Source organism: Camarhynchus parvulus, chromosome 14, assembly GCF_901933205.1.
Source record: "Camarhynchus parvulus chromosome 14, STF_HiC, whole genome shotgun sequence".
Taxonomy (NCBI): Eukaryota; Metazoa; Chordata; class Aves; order Passeriformes; family Thraupidae; genus Camarhynchus; species Camarhynchus parvulus.
Genome location: NC_044584.1, coordinates 8,219,258 through 8,246,123, shown reverse-complemented (window position 1 = coordinate 8,246,123; position 26,866 = coordinate 8,219,258). Strand labels below are relative to the sequence as shown.

General features: G+C 42.3%; 1 protein-coding gene across 2 annotated transcripts in view; it reads right to left on the bottom strand.

Moving 5' to 3' along the window:
• The window catches only part of MAD1L1 (mitotic arrest deficient 1 like 1), a 351,010-nt gene that overhangs the window by 231,097 nt on the left and 93,047 nt on the right, over positions 1-26,866 (bottom strand). For both annotated transcript variants that reach the window (XM_030957926.1, XM_030957927.1), the window contains one exon: positions 16,688-16,832. In XM_030957926.1, the coding sequence (XP_030813786.1) occupies positions 16,688-16,832 (145 nt within the window). The remainder of the gene's footprint in view (positions 1-16,687; positions 16,833-26,866) is intronic.

The following is a 26,866-nucleotide window of genomic DNA, read 5'->3' as shown; positions in this document are numbered from 1 at the left end:
GCAGCCCCCCAGCCCTGCCCTCTGGCACAGCTTTCTCAGCCCAGCTCACACAACATCCTCCAGGCTGAAGGGCAAAGAGGTTTCCTTGTTAGAAGACTTGATAAATCAGCCCCATAGCAGCACCCAGCTCTTCAATCTTGAATGGCAAAAAGGCTGGCAGACTGTAAAGGAGTGAGCTGAAATTGTTCCTCAATGGCTTACAGCTTCCAAATGTGACACGTGTTATTCATAATCCTCTATTACATGGAAATTTCAAACAAATTTTGGTGTGGAGGGGAAAAGAAAAGCTAAGGATAAATGGAAGGAGATGCAGTGGCACTGCTTTTGGCAACATAAGATTGTCAAAGAATTCCTAGCTGCAGGTTAGATTTAGCTCTGGAAGTGGTCTAATAGTCCCATTCCTATAAATTCATATCCTCCTGCCAGTAGAACCATGCTAAGTATAAAGACTGCATGTCATCACAATTCCCCCCTCAATATTATTAATGCTGGAATATCATGAGCAGACATCTCACTTAATTCATCACATCAGATTCCAGGGCTAAAACATACAGAAAAGATCCAGCATGGCCACTTCAAAAACTTGGTGACTGCTAATGCTCAGAAGAATGCATCCTTTTATGAATATGTGAGCATGAATTTCAATAAAATGACCTTTAACATGACAGATTCCAGCTGAAGAAAGAAGGAAATCTCTACTGACACATAAATTACTTAAGATGAAGGTGCTCCTTCTAAGATTTACCTTACACAGACTAGTCCTTATACACACTGATCACTAATCCTCTTCAAACTATGCCCTACTTCCTGCAGCTCTGAGAAGTTTTGTTCTAATCTGATCTAAATTTTCCAGACTAGAGAAATACCAAAAAAAGTGTCCTTAACAGCTCTGAAGACCAAATAAAAGGTGAAATTGGAATAAGTTCATAAAAACATCATAACCACATCCAGGACTAGTTAGGAGATTGCTCTTTGGCCATCTGGCAAGAGTACCTGGCACAGTCAATGCCTGAACTGTGGCCTCTCAGCTGATCTGGCAGCTGATTCCTCCCTGTAAATAAATATGCAGCCACCAACCAGGTCGTTCCACAAAATGAAATAACAACATTAAATAACTCAAATAGATAAAATTTAATCATAAACTTTAAAGGGGCAAGAAAGGGGGGGAAAATCCACAAAGTAATATCCTAAATGAGATGGAACGGGTCTGAAATCTCCATCTGATCCTAGAGAACAGGACCACCCAGCTCCATACACTGCCCACAGCTGCACATTTCTGATTCATCCTGCAGACAGGCAGGAGTGACAGCAGCTGTGATCCACTCACACTTTGCTGGGAACACAGTGGTTTGTTTACTCACAGCAACACTGTTAAATCTCATGGGATATTCAGACACTTGTACAGGGAGAAGGGAATGAGCAGCTCAGGAATTGCTTCTTGCAATACGTGAACTTGCAAGAGTAGCTCATAGCTTTAACAAAATTTGAAATAAAATAGATTTTTTTTTTAACATTACCAAGTTTCATCAAGATGCAAACAAATACAAATATCAAAACATTGGAAGTCACAATGCTTGCGGGAAGCAAGAAAAGGTCATATAAATGTAAAATATAATGGAGAATATCAAATAAATAAAAGCCACAGCAATAATATTAATTTGTATTTTAAAGGCAGACAAATTTCAACACCATGAAAACATAAAGCCCCAAACAAAGCTGAAATGGACAGCTCCATGTAGAGGGCAATCCTTTGAGTGTATGAGAGGCACAAGTGGCTGTAGCGTCACACTCTGACCCAGCAAAGATCCAGGCTCCAAAAAGAATCATCACAGCTCCTCTGCTCTATTTTATCCAGAGAACTGTGATAAAGGCAGCTAAATGCTTCAAGAAATTAAACTGCACTAAGAAGATATAATAATAATCTCAAAGCTGGATTCACCCAGGACCAAAAAATAACAAAGGTGTTAACAGACAAAAGGAATAAAATGATTTATCATTAAAAATGGCTATCCTATTGGAGATACCAGACTGCAGACATCCTCCTCTGTTTTGAAAGCAGAGATAAGGTTGTTCTGGGAAATTAGAGTCATTGGCAAGGAAGTTTCACCTGAACATTAAGAAAATTAGTTAAGAAGGTTCAGAATTCAAAGCATCTCTTTGAGTTGAGTGTAACAAGATAAAATAGAGATAGATAAGCAGGAGCTTTTGTGAAATAATTTAAACTGAACCAGTTAAGAATTCTTTGAGAGAACTCACAGGAGAGCCAACCAGTGAGCACAGGGTTTGAAAAGTCTGTTTAAATGACCAAGCATCCCTGGGTTTTAATCATGATGTGAGAGGCAAACAGCAGCTGGTAGGAGCTGGCTGATGGAGGAGCACACCAGCCCTCCCTGCCATGGAAAGCAATTAGCAGGAGGCTGCACTGAGGATTGGAGCCAGAAGTTTCCTTCAGGATCATTATTAGCATAGTGGAACAAGGGCAAGCAGCAAGATGTGAGCTGACAACATAAAATATTAATGTCAGCAGAACGTCTAGAGACAAGGGTGAGGCATTCCAGAGCACCTAAAAATATCAATAATGACAGATGAGCAAAGGCTGATAGACTGAGCAAAAACCACACACGAATCCAAGTGTGTGAAGAGGGGAAGGAAAAAGCTTTAGATTTCACACAGCGTGCACACAAGCAGCTTTTACACCACAACCTCCTAGGGATTTGATTTTGACAACTTTGGAAGCCATGACATCCCTAGGGTCATGCCAGCCAGCCAGAGCCCACAGAGAGGAGGGAGGGGACATCAGCCATAACCTCCACAAACAAAACCACTTCAGCAACACAGCTCCAGGAAAAAATCAGATCCTTGTACACAGGTTCACCACAATGGTACCAGGTGCTTCCAGGATATGACAAGACTCAAAAGATGTAGAGAATCAGTGAAATGTTGATACTAACACAGCAGAGCAGGCAGTGTCAGGGAATACACACACACGTGCTGCAGCAAAGGATTTGCACCTGAAGGAAGGTCATTGTCACATGGGTGAGGCACAGAAAACTGCAGTCTGCACTAGGGGACTTCATAATAAACCAAACATTCTCAGAAGGAGATACACTAAAGATTTCACAACTCTTCCACAGCACTCCTGTTTGACTTGAGCTCAGGTCTTCAGTTATTTCACCCAAGCATCTCTGTTCCCTGTGCTCTTTTCTAACTGAGAGAACAGTGCTTCCCCTGTTACATCACAGGAATGACAGAAGGAGAAAAGCAGCTCTAGACACTGAGTACTGCTAAAATGTGAGTGACAGTGTCATTCAGGTTCCCAAAATAGACAGCATTTAACCTTCATTAGCTGCTAAGAGCTCTCCTAAGTCTACCAAGCATTGATACTCGGATATTTATAACACATTTAACTCCAGACTAAGTCCCAGCACAAAAAAGAGAAAGGACAGGCAATGTATCAAGAAGGTTTCCCCCCCCTCCCCTCAGAGTTTCTTATCACTACTTCTTGGGGGAAAAAATTGCCAGGAAAAAGAACTCATTGGTCTGGATGAATAAACCTTGTAAGTCCCAAAGCTGTCCCTGGGGAGAGCAGCAATCATGCTTGTTACATCTGAACAATGCAGCAAAATGAGAAGATACCATTTTTCTTAAGTTTTATTTGCACGAAGAATATGAACTCTGTAATTTGCATTTAATGTTATTAGCCATCCTTTTAGCATATTGAAAGTTAATTACAAATCACAACTTTTGATGCAGATCGTTAGGCAGCCATTCATCCGCGGGGAGGCAGAGCCATGATCCCAGAGCAGCTGAGGAGGAACAGCTTGTAGGTTCTGTCAGCTGAAGAACATCCAAAACACAGGGAATTCTGCATGACCCCCTGCCCACCAGCCAGGCTTGGCAGGAAGTTCTTTATCTGTTCCTATTACTAATTCAACTGGATGTGCCTACTTGGATGTTCTGGCTGCAGTTAAAGATCCAGTTCCTTCAGTGGAGCAGTTTGGCACTGCAACTAAGCCTGTGAAACTGCTGCCTGATGAGGGGCAACAATTCCACATCCCTGCTCCCTCTTCTTAAAGGAAAACTAAGGAAAAACCCTACCTCTGCAAAGGGAGAAGCAGTGAGAACATACAGACAAAAGAGCACCCCAAACTCAGCCTAGCTAGGTGAAGTCTAGCAAGAGCTCACAAAGTCACAGCATTTTGGGAGGACACAGATTTAGATGAGTCAGCTTGAGCTGCTTGCTTGGAGGGATCAAAAAAATCCTTATGTTAGGGAGTGAACCCCAACAGAGGGCACAGCTCAATGCAGAAAATGCACCAACAGCTGCAGCAGAAGGAGCTTCAGAACCTCAGAACTCCAATCCATGCGCAGGCAGAGAGGAAAGTGAAGCAGGGAAGGTGAGCACATTTAATTATTTCTGCATTTCTGGTTCCCTTGTGTTATCTGAAGGAAAACATAAGATCTAGAACACGTGTTTCACACCCTTCAGCTTGCACATGCCCCCAGAGAGTTAAACTACAAACCTGCCTATTATTTACAGCTCCTCAGCATCCCATTTAGGATGTTTTCAAGGAATTCAGCAGGGCTTTTTTCTTCTCTTTTATGCAAGTAAAAAGCCAATATTGGAACACAAGGGCTACAAACATAGCCTCAGGTTAACACCACACATGACAAATTCATGTGCATAGATATTACATAAGAAACACGTTGCTCACACTGAAGGAGGTTAAACAGATTTCTGGGGCTTTTTTAATAACAACTTTGGTGGAAAAGATTTCATTTAAAGCTTTTGAAGTGTGATGACCATGGCTCCATTAGGAAGCACTCACTGAGCTACCCATGACCTGCACCCCTGTCACAATTCCAGCACAGGGAGAAAGCAGAGGGATGAGCAGAATGGGACACTCAGCATGCCCTGCTGTGCCCCACATGTTCAGAGATGAAATGGCCACTAAGCTGAGTGGTATTTTCCTGCACAGGATTGTTTAGAAGCACAGGAAAGAAGAGAAGAAGGCAATCACCTGGGCTTCCAGCAGAGCTGTGCCTGGATGGGACACTGAGGCACAGTAGGAATGTGCAGCCCTTGCTGTTCCTCAGTGTTCAGAGAGAGCAAGGAATGGCTCTGAGAAAACTAACAGCTCTGTGGTTTTAAACTGGGAGGGAAAACAGAAAATAAACAGATTATTTGCTTGGCATTTTGCTAGAAGCAAACAGAAGAGCTGAGATTTACTTAAAGGACTGGCGGAGTGAACCAGAGATGGGAAAGAAAATGATTCCAGGGTGATCTCTCCAAGCACTGAGGGGGCAAAGGGTACCCCCAGTGCAGCCCTTGGGTGGGGGCTTTGCTCCATGCAGGCTGAGCCCCTTTAGCCTCATGTGCAGAATGAACAAGAGGGAAAAAGGATAATGGACAGGGATACTTAGTGAAAACAGGGAGTGGGAGAGATGTCACTGAAGTAAGCACTGCCTCTTGTTCATGTTTACTGCATGCAAAAAGTCAAGAATTCTCTCGTAGGGTGATTTTCACTTTTAAAAAACAACCCTGAATGGTTCACAAGCACTTTTTTCCCCAGCACCAAACCTTATATACACTATCATAATAAACATCTTCACGTTGGAGAGGGATAAAAGGCATTTTGGTTTGATTTCATTATATCTCCTGAAATTGCTTTTCTCTTTCTGCATTTTTTTCTTGTCATTCAGTTGTGGTGGCCCTCACTGAGGGATAATGCAATAACACTTCTGACAAGGTCAGCTTTACAATAACTTTGCAAATGGCATTTCCCAATGACAAAACAAGCACAGCTTCTCCTCTCTTTGTAATTAATATAATAGAAATGTCAACCTGAAAAGTTGGTCTCCAGAGGTAGTATGTTATCAACAGAAAATTAATTTATTAAAGTCAGAAAGTGTTTCTTTATCTGCAAAACTGAAAATACTATTTACAGAGCAGAATTCCTGTTACAAGCACAAAACATAAACCTTCTGCAGCTTATATATGTGCCTGAAAAAGCAGCAACTGAGGAGAGGAATTAAATTGCTTAAATTTCTAATTCAGACACTAGATTATATTGGGGGCTGCACACTCCTTTTGCAAATGCCCTGTAGAAGGTGTGTGCACATCCTGAAAGAAACATAACTCCACATCCATGTTTATCTTTAATTTAATCACAAGTTCAATGCACAGAATGAGTCTTCCCAGCTCCTCTCCCATCCACATAAGCAGTAAAAAGCTGTTGGTCTTGGACCTGCCTGTAACCCATCTCCCACATAAGGCAGGAAAAATGGGTGGGGGAGCAGGGACTCTTCCAGCTGCTTCTTCCACTGCAGAAAAGACTCTGCTGCTCAAAGGGAAGCATCTCCTCTCCCTGAAGGGGGAATGAGTTCTTGGCTCTGTCCCATGAAGATGAGCCCAAGGGGCTCCAGGCAAACCCCACTCCAAACCCACCAACTCTACAGGCCTGAAAGTCAAAGCCCTCCCTAGGACCTGCTGCATGTCATGGCCTGAATTTCTCCTTCAACTGCTCACAAGGACAGGGAGCCCCAGTCCTGTCAGGCATTTCTGTCTATATTTAGATTTTACAGCTCCTTCAGGCACTCAGGACAGGCAGACATGAGCTCCAGCTTGGTGCAATAGCCCAGCAGGGGAAGTGTGCTCACATCTCAGGGGGAAGAGCATCCACCTGCAGCAGAACTACACATCCTGCAGTTCCAGCACACAGAACCAGCAGAATGAACATTTTGCTGTGAAAAACATTTGTCACTGATGTCAAAGCCAGAGCCCCTCAGGTGCTTGCAGCTCCCAGGCACGAGATCATCACAAACCTTCTCAAACACTTGCAGGAAAAGTTTAAAATGCTCCACCCTTTCAGCAACTTTCACTTTAACCACTTGGTCTCAATTCCTTGCACACAGACTTGTGGCACCCAAAATAATATTGACTAAAAGCCCAAGTAGGGTGGGATTTCCATTTTCCTCAGTATTGATACAACACTGGAACAAGCCCATGGCACTGTGTACACACCCTACACTGTGGCAATCAAAAGAACACATCTGATGGAATCCTTGGACTTTACTGCCCAAGGACAGTAAGGAGATGCAGACAGACAGATCTAAACTTTACTCTAGCCATGCTTCCTTGTGCTTAAAAAGCAGCCTGGATGCCCCACAGGGTTGTAGGACCTTCCTAATATAACCTGTACAAATCAGAAGACTCTTTGAGAAGAGATCTCCTCCTCCTGACAGAAAGCAAGTCCAACATCTTGACGTGTAAAAAGCATATCCTCTTTTCCTGTCTCATGCTCACACTTTACCTGTTGATTCCTTTTTAAATTCTTGACTTCAAAAAGGCATTGATCTTTCTAGGGAAATCCTGAAGCTCTGGATTCATACAGACAGAAAACTAAGCCTCAGCTCCCCCACTGTCCCAAATTGGTTCCACCTGAACAGGCAAGTTTACAGTTAATGATTCCTCACAGGTCCTGCCCCACATAACACTAAAAAATCCAGCAGCTGTTCTGTATAGTGAGAAACTTGTAACGTAATAATCTCATTACATCAATCACAATTAATTAACTGAAACTACACCAATTCTTCAAATTTTCTATAGCTTCTATTAAACAGTTGTTGACTCTATCTGAAATACTACCTAAACAAATGTGCTCATAAAAGAGGGAACAGTACATTTCTCCTCAATGCAACAAATCATGGGTCAGAGACCATTTCCAAGATGCTTTGTAAAACCTCATTTGACTTCTAATATATTCATCAATTTAAGCAATGCTTGACCTGAGATGCTGTGAACACACATTGAACAAAATAGTCAGCATTGCATGATACTGTGCCAGGAGCAATCCAAAACTCCTCAATTCTCCAGACAGTCCTTCAGTTTTATAAAGATTTTGGGTCTTCATTTGGAAGGATGCTCTGACTGGCGTCTGAGTAGTGCAGCTGTTCTTACCAGAGGCTCCCATCACATGTTGAAATAAGCTACTGTGCAATTACTTAATTATCTCTCTCTCTCCTATCCTTAAAAAAAAAAAAAAAGTAAAAATCCACTGCAATTCAACTTGAAGCAAATCCAGTTAATCCAGTTTTATGGCTGAGAATTAAAACAGAGAGAAGTCAGAGATTCAAAGCTGCAGTTCCTGTGGCAGTACCACCACTCTAAGAGGCAGCGAGATTAATGCCTTCAAACCATAAGTATCTGAGGAACAAAGAATTGCAAAAAAAAAAAGAACCAAACGCCCTTTTTGTGCAGCTTAGCCTTGCTGGTATTTCAGAGCCTGCTGTTCAGAAATCCTAAGCCCCTTCCCTGTCCCTGGATGCTGCCCAAGCCCCTGCCCAGCAGTGAGGTTTGTTCTGCCCAACTTCCCCCAACAATCACTCCCTCATTCCACCCATCCATCTTCCCTGCCAGAGCTGCTCAACCATCCCTCATAATTCAGAGCTGAGGAGCTAAGGAATAAATGTTACAGCACACGCATCAAGGGAACTATAACTTTGAATTACCTGACCTGGGTGAGTTTAAATTCTCAGCCATAACATTGGATTAACCTAATTTCTTTTTATTGAATATTTTACCTTTAGAAGTCCTACAGTCCTTTCTCTCAGAGAAATATGAGAACTGAAGGTCATATAAATTCTTTTATGGGGATATTTCTAATTTTCATAATCTAACCTCTTAGCAGGGAGCATTAATATCTAGTGGGGGCAGAACAAAGCAGAATCCAGTCAGTATTCTGGGGGAAAAAAAAAAGATCGCATTTCTATTGTTCTTCACAAATACCTCATAAAATAACATAACTTTTAACTTTGCTGCATACTCTGAATTGTTATAAAATGTTTAAAAACCCTCTAAACTTGCTGCTTAAATAGAAGCTATGTCAGAGATAACATCAATAAGAATACAGAGGCTGTCCTTGTGCCTCCACCTCAAAAGCATCAGACATAAAGATAATAATAAACCCTGTATTTTTAACATTGTAAGGTTTACCAGATACATAATAAGGCAAGAGAAAGAATTACAAAAAACCACTTCCCAGAAAATTGCTAAGGTAATTTTTATTAGCTCTTTTATGCTTCTAAAAGGGAAAGGGAAGCAAGGCCCACGGGCCAATTCATCTTCTGCCCCCAGGCTGGCCATTTGAACTCAGCCTCACCATCTCCATGGTGAGAGCCCTCGGGTGCTGAAGCTCAGCTCTAACAAAGCACATCACCCTCCTGCCTCCAAGGGACAAATTCCTACAGGTACACGGAGTACAATACCCAAAGTCAGGGAAAAGGCAAATTTATCCACTAGCTAGGAGGAATTAGGACAACAGATCAAGAGCAAAGGGTCTCACTGGAGAGGATGCAGTGGAAAGCAACAAGGGCAGACTCCAGTGCCCACAGCCTGGGAGCAGCTCCTGCATCTCAGAGCCAGAGGTACCTTTGACAAATGCAGACTGACAAGTGAAACTAAAGGAACTCGCAGGCTTAGAAAAGCCATTTTGGAGCAGGATAAGGAAGTGAAAACTCAACAATTCTGCTACTTTCTTCATTCAGTCAAGAGCGAGTGGTAAACTTACTACCAAGTTAGGCAAAGTAAGGAACAATGGCAAAAAAGAAAACCAAGCACTGCTCTGGGAGCCCACACCAGCAAAAACACATTCTATTGACTTTCCAAAATCTGCAAATCACACTTCAGAAACAGTAACATTTTCTGGTTTAATGTAAAGATTCTTCCTCCTCCCAAATGGTCTTTGTGCACTGCTTCAGCACTGCTGCAGCCAGTCCCTTCCACAAACACACCGATCCCAGCTGTCCTTATTCATTCTTTATGGAGAGGTTCTGCAATTGTATCAGTAAATGATATTAGCAGACCTCGTGAAACAACCTGTTTCAAAGGAAAATGGCTTGTACTCATTCTCTTCTGGAAGACAATTGCCATTTGCTTAATATAGCCATGATATTTCACTGAGGTAATTATACTCTTAGCTATCAGTAACAATTAAACCCTTAGATTGAGGTTGCTTAATAAAGGTCTCCAAATAAATAACACATTCCAAACACAGTATTTTAAAATGTCAAGCATGCAAATAGGATCTTGTAATGAATATAAGGAAGCATCCAGTATAAATCAGCACAGAGTTAGTTTGTCACTGTACAAGTGCCTGCAAAAACTGCTGTTGGAGTATTGTGGGATCGTGCTCAGAAAGCTACAGAAAGGGCAGTGCTGCAGATGAAACCATTTCAATAAATACTATGGCTGGTTCATGGCAGGGCCAGGGTGAAGCCATCAGCACTGCTGTGCTTCTCCAGGGGCAGGGCTGAGTGACTTGGGGAGCAGTTGAGGCTGATAAAATTCGTATTTGTTCTTTTGTATTCCCTGTAGCAACTTCCTTGAAAACTGGAGTTAGGCCATTCCATTAAAAGCTAAATAAAACTCAGAAGCAGACAAATTAGAGGGTACAGACAGAGGGGAAAAAAAATCACTTTCAGACTCTCAGATCTAGAGATACTTGAAATCAGGTCAACAGATCCTAGCAGGCTGTTAGGTATGGAAGGTGACAGAGAGCATGGTTTAAAGGTCCTCACAGTGCAGACTGCAAGATTATTAAGAAAGGTAAAGCAGACCAATGATACATATGAAAAAAAAATAAAAATTAATCAGGAAACGTGTTGTGGAGTTATCTAGCAGGGCATCTATTGCAGGCAAAGAGTGATACAGCAAGTTACCTCCAACACTGCTACATGTGGAGGGAGCAGCCTGAGCTCCAGGAGGAGGTTAAGTGGATCAGGACTAAAATACGACACAGCAAGTAACTGGAAGAAGTTATTTTTAAAAAATCCCCACAATAAATATGGGTTATACAAGGGAACAAAAATCAAAGCAAACTAACAAACCAAAAAACTGTGTTAAAGTAACTCCTCACAGAAGTCCATTTCCCTGGAGCACTTTCCACCTCATAGAGAGAAGGCAGTCAGAGACCAACAAAAGCAAAGTGTGATATTTCCTTAACTCCAAAGAATGTCTATGGAAACAGTCAACAACCCCCCAAATCCTGCATTCTCCTCACAAAACTCAGCACCCTTTATCCAGTAACCCGGACACTCCTGTGGAAATCACAACATGAAGCCCAGCAACCACCCCTCATCAGACTGAACTCAGGAGCATTTTAACAGCAGCTCACAGGGCAGAGAATTATTCATAAAAGCACCTACCTCATCTCTGACCTGCTGGTCTTCATTCTTTAAAAAAGACACCCTACAAGAGCAGCCTGGAAATTAAAATTGATGATGCTACTGGTTTCTAAAGATTAAAATTCAGCAGTGACCTGTTCTGAGCCCCTGCACCCTACAGGCAGCAATTCTCTCTTTGCCTCTTTCCCACACCTCTTAATGATCTTCTGCCTCCTTCTGCTATTATCCTCCTCCACACCAACTACCAACCACTTTTTTTCTCTGAAATTGTTGAACTGATTAATATAATCAAGTTGAAGTTAGAGAGACCTCTGCTCAATCTAAAAGGCTGCTGGGTCTCCTTCAAACAGTGTCCTGTCTCCCTCTTCTCAAGGATGGATGGTCCAAGGAAGCACTCACAAAACCTGCCTTGATTAATCCCTGAAGAGGGAGACCTACAATCCCCTTAAAATGTATTTATTTGCCAGTCCTAAAAAGGAAGGTAACTTCCCTGAGTTTATAAAAACCTACAAAGGGGAGACACAGTGAGAAGAGGGAAAAGTTTGGCTGACAGCCCTTAACAACCAGGTGTGGACAGCAGCACAGCTGGGGATGCACCTGCAGCAGCACTGCTGAAATGCCATGCACAGAATCAGGACATGGACTGAGGGAAGGAAGGAGGGAGAGTGATAACAGCCAGGGAAAGCACTGGGTACTTTGGATACTGATCACAGCCCCGAGGAGCAGCTCAGAGCTGCCCCAAGGCCAGTTGTGCTGCCTGGATGCAGAGCACAGCTCAGGGTGTGATGCCCAAAAATCCTGTCACAAGGATGAGCTTTGCCAAAGTGCCTGTTTCTAGTGCTGCTGAGTGCAATACTGGCTGCTGTATTTACAATTTATCTTCCACATATCTCAGCAAAAGGGTTAATTCACCTTCTCTGCTGCACACCCAGAACTTTAAGATCCTTATTTGTGCTTTAAAATCATCTATCTACCTCCTCAGAAAAAACATCCTGCAGGACCCAATATGACAGAGAAGCCATCAGCATTATTTTAAATCTTTACTGATTACAAAACAAAGCAGATGGCAAATCAAGTCATGAACTCTGCATCTGCCATGCTTAATGAACAGTTTAATTACCTAGTCCCATTTCTGATGCATTTTTACCATTCTCAGCTCTGGGAGTCACTAATACACTTCACACTGACTGATATCTCCAGGAACATGTGGTATCAGCAGTCTGCTGGAGTTGGTTAATCAATACTTGTTTAATCTCTAACTTTTATGGTGATGGCCTAAATTATGTCTCAATAGAAACAGATTTTCTATCATATCACATGATCTGGTTGAGAGCCCAGGAAACAAAAGGGAATTTTTCAGTCTCTTCTCTGGGCAGCAGAGTACCCAAAGGCAGATAAGTGCACAGACAGGAAATAAACACAGTGAAACAACAACATCCAACACAAGCAGCTTGGTTCAGTCGTTGTGTTGTGCCTTAGATGAGAGCAAGGGCTGCAATTATGGCAGTGTGCACTCATAAAGCCCACAATTTCAGGAACAAATTAGACTAATTTGGAATAAGTTACAAAAAGCAACTGAAACTGGGCTTCCCATTTTGAGTTTTGAGCTCCCTGCAAAGGATCACACCCTGGCTGCAGGAAGCAGGGCATTTTGTCTCTGGTCAAACCTGCAGTGCCGTGGGCTGATGCCATGCACTGCAGAGTTCCTTGCAGAAGTTCCTCTCAGGGGGCACTGAACTGAACATGTGCAGGGCAAGAGGCTCCAGCTCTGAGCCCTGGCAGCAGCCAAAGAAGAAACTCAGCAAGGGCTGATCACAACGGGGTAAAATCACTCAGGGAGAGGAGGAGATGATGGCCAACCTTTGGCCCTCCACATCAGAGGGCTTGGGGAGCTTTTGAGTGAGCCTTTATTGCTGTTCTCCAGCAACACTTCTGCTGCACAAGGCCCAGTTGTGCCCTCTGGAAGCTGCCCTCCTGAAATAAATAACCAGAGCTGGCTTTCCATGAAATACTGCTCACACTCAGATAAGGATTTTCAGAAAGGGTTTTTCATTTTGGGAGGCCTCTATGTCATATAAAGTTTCCTAAGAGATTCCAATTTTAGCTATTCAGTAGCAGAAGTGACTGTTTTTAACAAGCCCACTTCATAAACAAAGACCAGGAGTTGTCTTTCTTTGAGAGAAACACTCAAAAGCTTAAGGACAACACAAAAGTCAAATACAAAACTGTGTGAGTAAACATGGCATTCAAAGCAAATGCAGCAGTAAATCAAACAGGCAAAAGGGCAGAGGTGGATTAGGTGTTTCCCCAGCATTTCAGGTATCTCCCAGGACTGCTGTATCACAACTACCTCAGGTACTAAAGCAAAAATGAAAGATTTTCCCAAAACTCTGAGCTAAGGGATGGCAAAAAGCATGACAGACAGCAAACCCAGCCAGGCAGATCTCTGAGAGAGAGTGAATCCATCGCTTCAAACATCAATTTCTGTTCCATCACCTTAAGTGAAGGGAGTGACACTGCAGGAGAAACCTCCCAGCCATCAATGTCCAGAGCCTCGGTGGTGTCCTAATCCAGCCTCATGTTTCATTGAACACATGTAAATCTGCAAACTTCAGTCCTGCCCTGATTTATAAGGGCATGTGGGACAAAATGATCAACCAACATGTTCTGAAGAGCAGTTTGTGAGCAGGAATAATCAGCTTGCTGCTCCCAGCAGTGGAATGGATGGGGCTGGACCACTGCAGGAACACCCAGAGACTGCAGAATGCTCTGCCAGGGAACAGAGATCTGTAGGGATGCACTGAAGTGTCCCACACTGACAGCTGTGTCACTTCCAAGCAGTAAACCAACTGGAAAGGACCAGGTAAGATCAAGAAAGCCCAAAAGAAGCAAATGAGGCAAGGAAGGAAGCAATGGACAGAGAGGTGAAAAGCACTGGGATGGAAATACAAGAGCAACCAAGACAGACAGAGACTGTGGCAAGTAGCAACTGAGCACGACTGACAAGTGAGACTGGCAGTCTGTAAAAGCCACAAAATACTGCTTCAATCTTGGGGGAAAAAAATCAGTAGCCATAGCAGTGAGAAGGAGTCAGACTGGCAAAGCAAATGCCCCCTGAAGAGAGTGCATTTACCACTGAAATATTTGGTCCTGCTGTTACCAAACAAAAAAACAACTTACTGTTTTCTATTCATATTTTAAAACACATTCTAGAACTGAGACTTCCAGGTTCCAACCTGAGCCCAAAGAAAGGAAAACTGTTAACAGCATTAAACTTGCGCTGTTGAACACCTCTGATGCCTTCCAGGCCCTGTTTGCTCAGCACACAGGAACTGATTCACTGCCCTAGTAGAGGGTCAAACATGCACAAATGCAGAAGTCATACTATCAAAAGCAATAGCATTTCAATCATATATATAATACTCTGCCCCAAATTGGATTTTCACAGTCCTATTTAACAAGACAAAGACTGAATAGAGAGAACTCATCTTTTCCATTCTCAAATTACATAAAAGCACACCACAGTACTGATGCCACTAATTAGATGATTAAATACCATTCTAGGTGATATGCTTTCAATGTAAAATAATTATTTTTGACAGGAAATGTATTTGCTCAATCTCATTTTAAATCACAATATCATACTTTTTTTAATTAAATGAAATTCTTTCTTCTGATTTTGCATGAGAAGAGCAACCAGCAGGAGAAACAGTGCTGAGGATAGATTGTCCAAGTACCATAATGCATGTACTCCTTCACAAAGGACCCCAGCATTCTCTGGATGGAATATAAATTTTCAGAGAACAGCAAAGTCTTTATTCCTTCAAAACAAGTCAGTTGAGGAATGACTGAGCACACTGAAAACCTCCCCTGTCAAAACACAAGTTTATTTGCCATGGTCTGATGAAGAACACTTCCAACTTTTCCTATGCTCCTCCTCAGGGGGAGCAGAGCAAACAAAGCAAAGGTTTGTCTTTTCATATAAATCAGGGTACAATCCATCACATGACAAAGTAATGTTGTGGTTTTGTCCAGTACTTAAAGAAAAGTAATGATATTTTTGTGTTCTATGACAAAAAGTGTTTCTGCTGAGCACTGGAAATAAGTTAACAAAGGGAATATTTTAGAAACCATCGGAGAAACTTCCTTCAGGGCTGAGCAGTCCAGCACAATATTAGACAGCTGAAAAGGTTACAAAACCAGGTTTTTTATTGGGCTCAGTGTTCACCTGTGTCTTATCCAGCCATGGCAGTCCCAAACCAGAACACTACAGAGAGCTGCCTGCTGCTGGGGCAGGAGGGCTGAGAGGAGATGCCTTTTCTGTTTCCATGGAGAGAGTTTGGTCCATCCAGCCTGCCTGCAGTGCCTGCCTCAGTGTGAGGCTGACAGAGCTGCTGTCATTTTCCTCTTTGCACCTCTGTGACTCTCCATGGCATCAAACTCTGCAGTCAGAAGATCTGATGGAATATCCCCTTGTAAAGTGGCTGCTTCATGCTTCAAGAGCCCTGCTTACTGCACCATACATCACAGCTTCTTTGGCTCAACAATGACACGGGAATTACACAAAATTGGGCGCAGCGCAATTAAAATCAATCAAAATGCTTTTGTTGACACTGGAAATCAAAGTCTAAAGCTCAGGCACCACAGCAGCTCTTTCCCCTCCTGCCTCCCCACGTGGTGATGTGCCTGGCTCCCTCTCATGAGCTCTGACTACTGGAGTCTGACCTTCTGCACACACATAAGCTCATTTACGTGAGCAGCTTTTATAACACCAGGGAGATTGCTCAGATGGGGGAAGTTTTGCAAGGAGTATTCTTGGAAAGTGAAGTAACTCTCATTCTGGCTACAGCAAATTATTATTCCCTTTGTGGAAAGCGAGCTCTCAGAATTTAATATAAAATTTTCAATGCTCTGCAGACTTCTGAATTATTGTATAGAATTTCATCATGAGAGCACACCTGATATAGGATGATGCAGACCCCTTTGATATATTCTATAGAAGGAATCTTAAAACGTATTTTCAATTTACTGGTCTAGTGCTTGCCATTACATTTGAACAGACTTCCAGCGTAAGAGGAAGGCAAATCTCTTACTCCCTGTAAATTGTTTTTCCACAGGAACAGTTGACAAGGTGCTGCCACTTCGTTCTCTTTAGGAAAGGAGGCAATGCAGCCAAAGCCATTATAAATTCCCTCCAGTGGCTCAAAACACTCCAGCAACAACACGATTCAGTTCTCTGCCCTCACATGGATGCCAAGGCGCAGACAAAGTCACATATCCTCAGCACAGCACAGCTGGGGAACACAAGCACAGCTTTAGGAGGCACTGGTACTTCCATTCCAGTGGAGCCCTAAAGACAGGTTCCATGTCCCCAACAGCACTCATTATGCAAAGACCCCAGAACAGTTTTTTATTAGCATGAGTTATAGAGGTGAACAAAGAAGAAACAGGAAGGACTGCACCTGGCAGAAAGAAATAAGGACATGTGCTTTTCCAGGCTCACCTTGGTGAGGAGCACCACGCGTTTCTGCAGCCGCCTGACCAGCGCTTCCTGGTGTTCCCGTTTCTTCTTCTCATCCAAGAGCTGGCTCTGAACACACAGGATCTCCTCCTGCAGCTGCTGCCTGGCCTTCTCCAGCATCCGGGCACTAGGAGAGATAGGACAGACCCGTAACTCCTGAGTGCTGCCTCTCAGAGACATCAGGAAAGCCTCCGAGGAGAAGCATGACCATGACTGTGTCACTCTGATCTTACCGCTGCACCGCTGGAAACTGGGCAGCTGCATTCTCATTATCAGCTGCTGTCAGAAAAAGATGTGAGAGAAGAACCACCCCAGGGACAGCCTTCTTGTGCAGCATGAGACAATTACTGGAACCTCACAGGTAGGAAGCATTTAAATAATTGCACATCAGTTTCAGAATCAATCAGTTTGCCTTTGAGAACGTGTCTTGTTTTCAACAAACAACCCACACTCTTGGGTTCTACTGGATCTTTTCCTTTTTTTCCTAACAAAAGAGAAGAAAAAGTAGTTTACCATAATCTGCTTTGATTGACAGATAGTACTCAGCAAGTAATTACAGCCACACTACCTGCACACTGCTCTTGCCAGCAACCTATGTTGGAAGAGAAATGTCTTCTGAGGGCAGGTGACTGGCACTTCTTTTGAGATGGGCACATGATTCTCAATTAAACCAGAACAGCCTGGCCCTCTTCTCTTCTCAGTTCTCCATGCAGCACATCGTGGTGATGCAGAATTATCTGTGAGCTCCTGGAGGGGCTCTCCAGGTGTGCCCTTCAGCCCCACAGCCTGCTGCTGGACACTGAGGGGCAGCTGCTCCCAGGCTCACATCAAGCAGCTCATCACACACCAGCTGCTGGCAAAGCGCTTGATCAATAACAAAATGAAAGTGGAACCACGCCTATGATTAAGAGTCAGTTCATGATTTAAATATGATGAGTTTATCCAAGACTGCACTAAGTCTTTAACGAGTGAGCAGGACATGAAATAAAAGTGTTGCACACAAGTCAAAAACCCTCAAGCAAGCAAGGAAGATCAAACTCAACATCTCCAGCTTAGTCAGGAACAGAAGAACTTTGTTTCTCTAATGCTAGAAACGTCACTGGAAAATTTATGATTGCTTCCAAGGGGTCTTATTCACCATTATATTTGAAAAAAAAGAAATAAAAGTGCTGTAAATAAAATAGCACTACTGTTAAGGTCATGTTTAGATAGATCCAAAAGGGAATACTTAAAGCACACTTCTAACATAAATCAAGTACAACCTGCAGTGCCAGGTCACCAAATTGTATTTTTTGGGAAATGTATGTAGGAATTCACGAGAATTCCAAAGCAGCTGTCTCCCTACCTCAAAATCCTTCTCTTCGAAAAAAGTATTTGTTTTAAAGCACTGGATGAATTAGAAACCTGTTTAAAGCTCCAGTTCAATTTGGAACCATTCACAGACCAATTTAATAATTGGGAACTGTGAAAGAGTCTCTTCATTGCTGTATTCAGGTGGGAAGGTTCATCAAGAGGGCTTCACATCTGCATTTGAAACTGGATAATTGCATTAGCAGGGCACCACTACTTCCTTGCACCTGTTTTAATTAATCAGCTAAGAAGGGCACCTGTGCCAAGAGTAACATCTCTGGTGGTGGAACATGCCTGTGGGGCAGCCTACCAAGCTTGCCCTCAAAACAGGGCAGGAATGAAGGGTTAATTCCTGGTAACCTCAATTTCTGCCTTAGGATTTATTACAGTTTGTTCAACAACATTCCTTGTTATGCATAGGGTAAATATAAGTACAAAACCCTCATTAACTGTGATACATGTGCTGTAACAATTAAAATCACACTACAGAAACCTTACTGCAAATATCTTTTTCTTTATCAAAGAACCTTTGTCCTGATTAGAGTCAGAACAAAAGAAAAAAATGCAAGCATAAGATTAATTACCCTGAAACAGCAAAAATCTCACATTTGATTATTGCAAAACATTTTGATAAGGCAATGGAGCAATCTTTTTTCTTAATCTCCCAATATTGTGACTTATTTCTATAAATGTTGAGTGGACCAACAAATGATGATTGATTTGACATTCACCAAGAAAAATGAGATGTGTGCTAGGTTTCCTTCCCAAAAGAATGAAAAATATTTGAGATTCACGTCTCATGGAGAGCACAGACATTCAGCCACACACAAAACCTCCAAGCTAGGTTGGAAAACAACTGCTTTAAAACATGAGAGAAGTTGAGCAAAGAGAGACAAATGGGCAATTTCCTCAGCCACTGCATGGAAATAGCACCTTCATCTGTTTATATTTCAGCCTCAGTACAAATGTGATGTTAATGTACCTAAAATTCAAATGCCAGAGATGGCTCTGAAAGCGAGGACAATCCTCAAGCTCCCTGAACTGACTGTTACCATAGGTTCCCTTGCTATGGGAGGCGTGAAATTCAACTTCCTCACAACTCTCCATACCACGCCAAAGTACATTATTGAGATCCTTTCTTCCTCACTTTGGACAGATTGATAATTCTTCCAGAAACTGCACCAAATACAGCATGAGCTGCCTCTATAAGGAAAAATCCAAAAGGAAAGTGCTATTTCTTATTGACACAAAACAGGATTTGCAAGTAGGTACTCAGAAGCAAAAGCCTTTAAAGCCAGACTTGTGCACTATTCTTCCACCCTGACGACACCTATGGCTTTTCAGAAGTAACTGCTCACTCAATATGAGCATTAAAAAATAAAACAAAAGAGGCACAAAGTTCTCCATTCAACATAAGCTTAGGGAAGTGGCATTTTAAAAAATCTTTGCAAGTTCAAAGTAAACCTTTTAAGCCTTAAAGAGAAAAAGTCATTTCTGTTTATCAGCCTATTAATGTTCCTTGTTCCACATCCCAGTGAATGAATGCCAACATATTTCTGTTCTGAGCTGTTTGAGACTCTTCATTTTTTGCTCTTCCCTTCTGTAATCCACTTTAATGCAATCTTAATGATAAAACTTCATTTTCCAGAATATTCTTTGAAAGACTGAGAACAATGAGGGCACACAGTGAATACTGAAGCTATAAGATACATTTTAATAATCTCCTTCAAAAATGACAAAAGCAGCCGACAGCTTCCCCCCCCACCCCCAGTGATCCATAAAACATTATTTTAATCATTCCATCCTTTCAGTAGCCAAGTTACCACCTCAGAGTTACTAAAAAAAAAAAAAAAAAAAAACCAACAAGGAAAGTAAACAGGATGCCAGAACCAGTCTGTGTGTGAAGCTGGGAGGAAAACAAGGGGTCCACAGCGACAATTAGAAGAGGAACACTGTCTGGGTCATGTTGTAGCTCAGCAGAAGATGAGACACGTGTACCTACCAGGGCCAGCTGTCAGGAGGGAGAGCACATCAAAGAGAAAAGCAGAGTGTGATGGGAAGAGCAGTGAGGGAGCACAGGGGGAGAACACGGCGACAGCGCCAGCGCACACACCGAGCTGAAAAGAGAAACGCGCTGCAGCCATCGGCATCCTCGTGTCAGGGTGCACAAAAAAGGGTTAATGCAGAAGCTAATGAGGCAAAAAGGAGCAGGGGAAATTGTTTTGCAGCAAGACATTTGGATGAAGGAACACCCGCTCCTGAAAGTTGACAACTCGCAGGCATCTCAATGAATCCACACGTACGCACATAAACCAGACTGGAAACTGATAAACACAGGGCTGAACAAAAATGATATTTTCATTCCAGTTCCTCCCCCACAGGTTTTCTGAACAAACACAAAGCCATAAGGAAAATCAGAGTAACTCCAGCATGTCTTTTATTTTCCAGTGGATAGCAACAGGGCATCCCCTGTCTGTGCTCTCCTTCAAGGATTCTTCCAACCTCCAATTTCTGACACAGACAACTTCCCCCCTCAGCCTCTGCCTAACCTGCCTCAGCACCATCCAGGATGGGAATTAAAAAGGAAGAACAGAAGGGAGAAGATGAAAACAGTTTGACTTAAATAGGGAGAGAACACAGGAAAGAAAAGGTGATGCTTGGCAAAACAGAAAAATATCCATCCTATGTTAAAAAGGGGAAAAAACTGATCCATTACAAAATGCTGCTGAAAAGACTGATTGGGGCTCTGAGAACACAGCTACAGATGGAACTAGTTTATTGAACTAGCATGAACTAGTTTAACATTTAAGACAAGTAAACAAGAAAAACCACCATCAGGAAGGAGAAAACTTTAGTGCTACAAATGTTTCAGCTCAAAATTCAGAAGTTTGGGTGCTAAATTTTTACTACAATAAGATTGGCATCTCTTTCTGCCTCCTTTCTTCTTCACAGACAGAACTGTGGCTATATGGAAGCAGTAGCACCCTCCCCTGCTCTCAAATCCTGCCCTGCACTGGGACTGTGGGAGCTGTGGGGGCCAACAGGTCTGTGTTATCTATTTACTCACTATATTCAGAAAGAGAAATGGTACAAAATACGAACATCTTTAGTAGAAGTTATCACAGGGGCTATATTTTATTTAAAGCTTTAAGTGTGCCTCACAGAGAGCCCTATGAAATACTGCTGCACAAAATACTACATGAAACGGTCTACAGAGAGTTGGTGGGAAAACACTCTTTCTTCTTGCTATTTATTTCTCCCAAGTCCTCAGCAAACATCTGCAAACTTTCTCTTGTATTTTCACACCTTGTATTTTCTCAAAGATCTTTTGTATAACTCACCAGCATCAGGCTTCCATAAATCACAAATCATTCAAAAGTAAACAGATCATACATCATCTTGCTGCTAGACACACAAGGAAGATTCAAATCGCATTGAATTTGTAATGAGGGAACAACATAAAGAGAATTATTTTGCTAGTGTGGCCAGATGAAATGGGTAAGAAGCAGACAGACATTTGGAGCTTTATTGGTGCACTGACAATGTTTTATCTGTGAGCCACTATTTAATTTTACTCTCTAACCAGCAGTGTAACTATCAGGCTTGGAAACACAGTTCCACAAAGTGAGCAGTTAGAGAAAAGAAATAACCCAGATTTTCTGCCCCAGCCCCAGTACAATGGCCATAATTGACTGGCAGGAATTAAGATTCACTGAAATAAATTCATATCAGGCACGCTGAGTTTCCTTCCACTGCAGGGTCAACACACACAGGGCTGTGCTGACAGCAGTGACCCAAAGGAGCCCAGGAACATTTCCAAAATGCACAGCCCAGGGTGGCTCCACCTGAACAGACACTGAATCAGCCACTCGAGGTGAGAATCACAGCCCTGAACATGCCTTCCATATAACCATCAAGATGAGAATGAAAGCAGTGTCTCAACAATTGAGGAATGTCTGTGGTTTGTTTTGGTTTCATGTCGAAACATCAATAGTTTCAACATCCATCACTGAATTCTGGAACAAAAAATATTTCAAGGGGGAGATAACTACAGGCATAAATGTCCTTTTCCTAAGCTTCTAAACCTGAAGTGTTCATAAAGCCAAAGCTTCTGCCAAAGGCATTTATTTGGCAAATAAAACTTCTACTGGTATTTAAGAACCACTGAGCCCACACTGCTGGCTGTGCACTTACTACACTTGAAAATGCTGCTGCCTTCAGTGGCTGCAGGAGAAGTTCTTCTGATAGCTGAATAAACAAAGTGATTAATATTAGCTTATGCAGACAAATCTTTAAGGGCCTTTGGTATATGCAGATGCTCATGGCTCTTGTTCTGAATCCACAACAAGTCAGACATCAGTCAGACACCTTAAGCTAATAGATTCCCTCTGCAGTGCTTGGAGAGAAGCAAATACTAAATGTTCTTAATAAAATGCAAGTAATTGAAAAGCAGGAGTTAAAACCAAGAGTCCTGTATGATGATTAACACAGCATATAGCCAGAACAGCATGTGTCATCTCTCCCTGCATCATCAGTTGCATGTGGCATTTGGCAAGTATGGAGGATGGACTACTTTAAAAGGGCATTCACTGAAAAGGATTTTCCACTCCTATTCTGAGATAAGAACAAGTTTAAGGTGCACTTTCCTACTCTGCAGAGAACAGCATGCCCAGAGATGCCCTCTGAGCACACACACTGACCCACCACACCAAGCCAAGATGTTCAGTGAACTGATCAAAATGCATCACAGGGAGCTGGGAAAGGAGCACCTCCACTCCCAGTACTTCATCAGGAGCTGTGTTCATTTGCTCCACTTTGCAGCTCCTCATTTTGGCTCTCCTAACAACCCTGGCCAGTGAGGAAAGTCAGCCTGTGGATGATGCTGTCAGTAAGGGAATTTGTGGAGCCTCAGCACCAGAAGGTGCCAAATGTCTGCTCCCTTCCCGATCACCCCTCACCCAGATTTGAGCATCCAGCACAAGGGAGTAAAATACTGGAGAAAGAGAACTGTCATAAGAGAGAGGAAAACAAACAAACAAGCCCTCAAAGAAAAATCCAAAGAAGAATTTTGAAAGGAAACCTTTTCTCCAGCCAGGATGCAAGCACCCTCTCTGCAGCTGGCTTAATTTACATCATCTAATTCAAATTCTAAATGCTTCACAGTGTTATTACACTTTTTTCTTTGAAAACAAAAATGACAACAACTGGAACAAAACTCTGAATGAGAAAACCCAAAGACTGAAATAATTACTAATCTAAACAGAGGCCTGTACATGGGCTGGTGAAGTCACTGGCCAGCTCTACCCAGTAATTTCTCTTCGTGTCAGCTCTGATGAGTTTTGTATTTGTAACATTTCATCAATTTGAATCACTAAATTCAATTTGCATTCACAGATAAACAGAGAAAGAATAATAAATGCTCTCATCTGACCTTGAAGTGTGACACAGAAAATTGCCCTCGATGATTTCATTCCAGTCTGAACCAGAATGAATAATGCAGTTGGCCCCACCAGTTACCAATCTATGACCACACTTGTGGGCTGGAGGAACTCATGGCTGTACCTAAATATGATGAAGAAAGTCAAAACTTCTCACTCTGTTTTGTACTAGTATTTCCACCTGCTCCTTTACTATAGGAATTAAGTCCCTACCTCAGTCCTTCCCCACCACTCAGCCCCAAATATGAACCCCAAGGATTTCGGTTTGTTGCGCAGTCACACACGAAGACAATTCAGAATTTTCTCAACCCAATCCAGTATTATTTGCTTTATAAAGTGCACATAATAACTCTTGTCTCTCCCAGTAAGCTCTGAAGTCACTGAGACAACTCTCCAGCACAGCAACTGGTAACATGAACACCACAAGTGACTAAGAATATTTCCAATTTCTGTTATACATTCCAACCAACGCTGATCCAGAGAGTGGGAAAGTCATCTGGGAATAGCATGAGAGCCGAGGAGCTCTAAAGAATAAAGAACTGATAAAGAGGAGTGGGAAAAAAAAGAAAATTTGCTTGAAGTGGTGAAAGAAATGAGTAGGAGAATGGTCGTGCTGAACCAACTTGTCAGCAAACAAATCTGCAGAAATTCCAGGCTCTTGACAGCTAGATAATGGCTTATCTTAATAAAATAAGAAGGGTCAAAGTGTTTAGATGAGAAAAACAAAACATTAAACCCTCCACTGCAATATAGCAAGTGAGTCCTCACAGACTGGTGACTCATTACAGCTTTGTGAAGGTTCTGTGGATCTTTTTCAAATTGCCTTTTCCAATGAGACCTCATTTCCAATGTGCATTACAGTACTCCACAGTGAAATGAGGATTGAAATGAGGATTGTATATTACTGCTCAGTCACTTTTTTTTTTTTTTAATATCTGAACCTAAGACTACCTGAACAAATTTACAGAAATACAATTGTCTGAGGTATTTTTTGCAGAACAATTCAGTGATGGACCCTCACCATAACTCTGACTAAAATCCAAAGCTATAGCTCAGCATTTCAGCATCAGGTTTTTGTCAGTGAAAACCCCTCCAGGTTATGTGATGAAAACTTGTCTCAGTTTTCACTAGGGACTCAGAAGAGAATTCATAGTGTTACTTGTTGACAACAAATAAACCCAAACAATTAAGTGCTACCCCCCAGCATTTACCCATGGGACACTGGTACAGATAAAAGCAAAGGAATGACTGCAAAGTCACTCAGCTATCTGTGACAAGCACTCTGCCAGACTGCTGCTCTTGGCTTTCCTTCCCCACAAGCACCAATTTAACTCCATCTCATATCTGCCTCCCACCTGCTTTGACTCAGCTTGTGTCAAAGCAGTCTACCAGGATCCAAGCCATATTAAGCACAGCATTGTAACAGACCTGCTAATCCTTAAATCCTCAATATGGATGCATTTTAAGACAGCAAAGATCTTAAAATTTCTATGACCAAATAACCTGACCTGTAACGATGGATTTTTGAAGCGCCACCATGTCTTTGGGCACAAACAACATCTCATGGTAGTGTAGGATCTTTTCTACCATGCTCCAACAACAAATCAGGATTCACTGCTAACTGCATCTGTTTTCTGCAGGATCTCCGCCTCATTTGCTGCAGAATTTGGAAGATTAATGAAGCACAGAAATTGCTTGAAGAGAATGGTCTCACATTATGGCAACTGAAAGGCTCCCAAAAAATCTGGTTCCAATTCTTGCCTCTGCCAGAGTTCCTGGTGGTACCATGACCTTTCCAAAGCAGTCCTTGGGGCTCAGCCACTGGGCAGCCCCTGGTGCTGAGCTCCAGTGCTGGGCACTGACACTGCTGCTGGAATCAGCAGCAGCTACTCAGGCCCTATGAAGCCTTGGGTGTTTTGAAAGAACAAGTTCTAAATATTCCATATTGGCATCTCCAAAAATAAGGCTGCACTTTCTCCTCGGTTTACATCTGGTATAACAGAACTAGCATAAGAAGTAACTCATAAAATATTAAATTTCTCTGTAGAAAAGCATTAATAGCTGCTCATGAAGTCAACATAATCCACCACCTCAGCCAAGTGAAATGAGAATGCTGCATGCTATAGGAAACCAGACTAAAGAGGTGTCAAGTGACTTGAATTTGGGATTTCCCACCCCCTGAGAGCTTCACCTTGCAACCCTGATCTTGCCTTTCAAGTATCTATTTTCCTTATGGGGAAAATAGTACTCAAAATATTTAAAAACACCACCAACATATAAAAGCAAAACCATATATCTAAGAATGAGACAAATCAGCTGAGTTAGCTGAAGCTCCCCCAAAAACATCCACTGTGGGGTATCCTTCATGCCAGTTATATTATTTTACATTCTCACACACACCCATTTTGGGCATGTACATAAGCACAGGCAGACCCACAAAGAAGAGCAGAGCTGATCTCCAGCCATCTGGTGTCACATAATGAGACCAAAGAAACTGGTATCCCTCCAAGCTCCCCTGTCACACCAGGAATATCTGCCATTCCTCCTGCAGAGGCTGTGCAGCCCCTCTCTTTGCAAACCCAGGGAATATGCAGAGCTGCTGTGTCTGGGCAGCTGAGCAGAGGCAAAAGGCTTCCTCACACCCTATTTCCAAGCTCTAATTTTTTCCCCATGAAAAGGATATGCCCAAATGAGACTTATTACAAGGAAGCCCTGCTAACCCCATTCCTAAAACATCCTATGGATGTTGGTTTTCCCTGTTTCACCTAGAAATCCAGAGCACTATTTCAATCTTCCACTGGACTGTTGACATTATTAGGATTTACATGCAGGCCACAGAGACCTATCTTCCTCTAATTTTAATCCCCCAAATTAGGTCAAAGAACCCATAAACCAATACAAGGCAAGGGGAATAAAGCTGTCACCATGGAAGGAGAACTGCCAGAACAACTGCATTTATAGCCCTGTAACATCAATTCTTCTGCATCAATATTTTAAGTGTTTAATAAAACAATACTACATTCCAAGCAATCTTTTTGTCATGAATGCTTATAGAGAAGCCAGTTAGGTTTACATGTAAATGGCCTTTATACAGCAGTTGCAGGTTTCAAAATCACTACATTCACAGACAAATCAGATCCCTTATTTTGTGGTGAAGCTGTGACAAGGAAATTAATTTAAAGATGTGGCAAGTAATTTTGTCTCTGCATCACAGAGAAATGCTCTGTTCAATGTAATTTGGTATCAGCCAGTTGGCACCACAACTCCTCCACCAACCAGCTCCATGTTGGAGGGGCAGGATGATAGTCCAGCATGGATTCAGTAGGTGCAGGGAGAAGTTTCTGCCCTCAGAAATGTGGCAACTCAATTCATC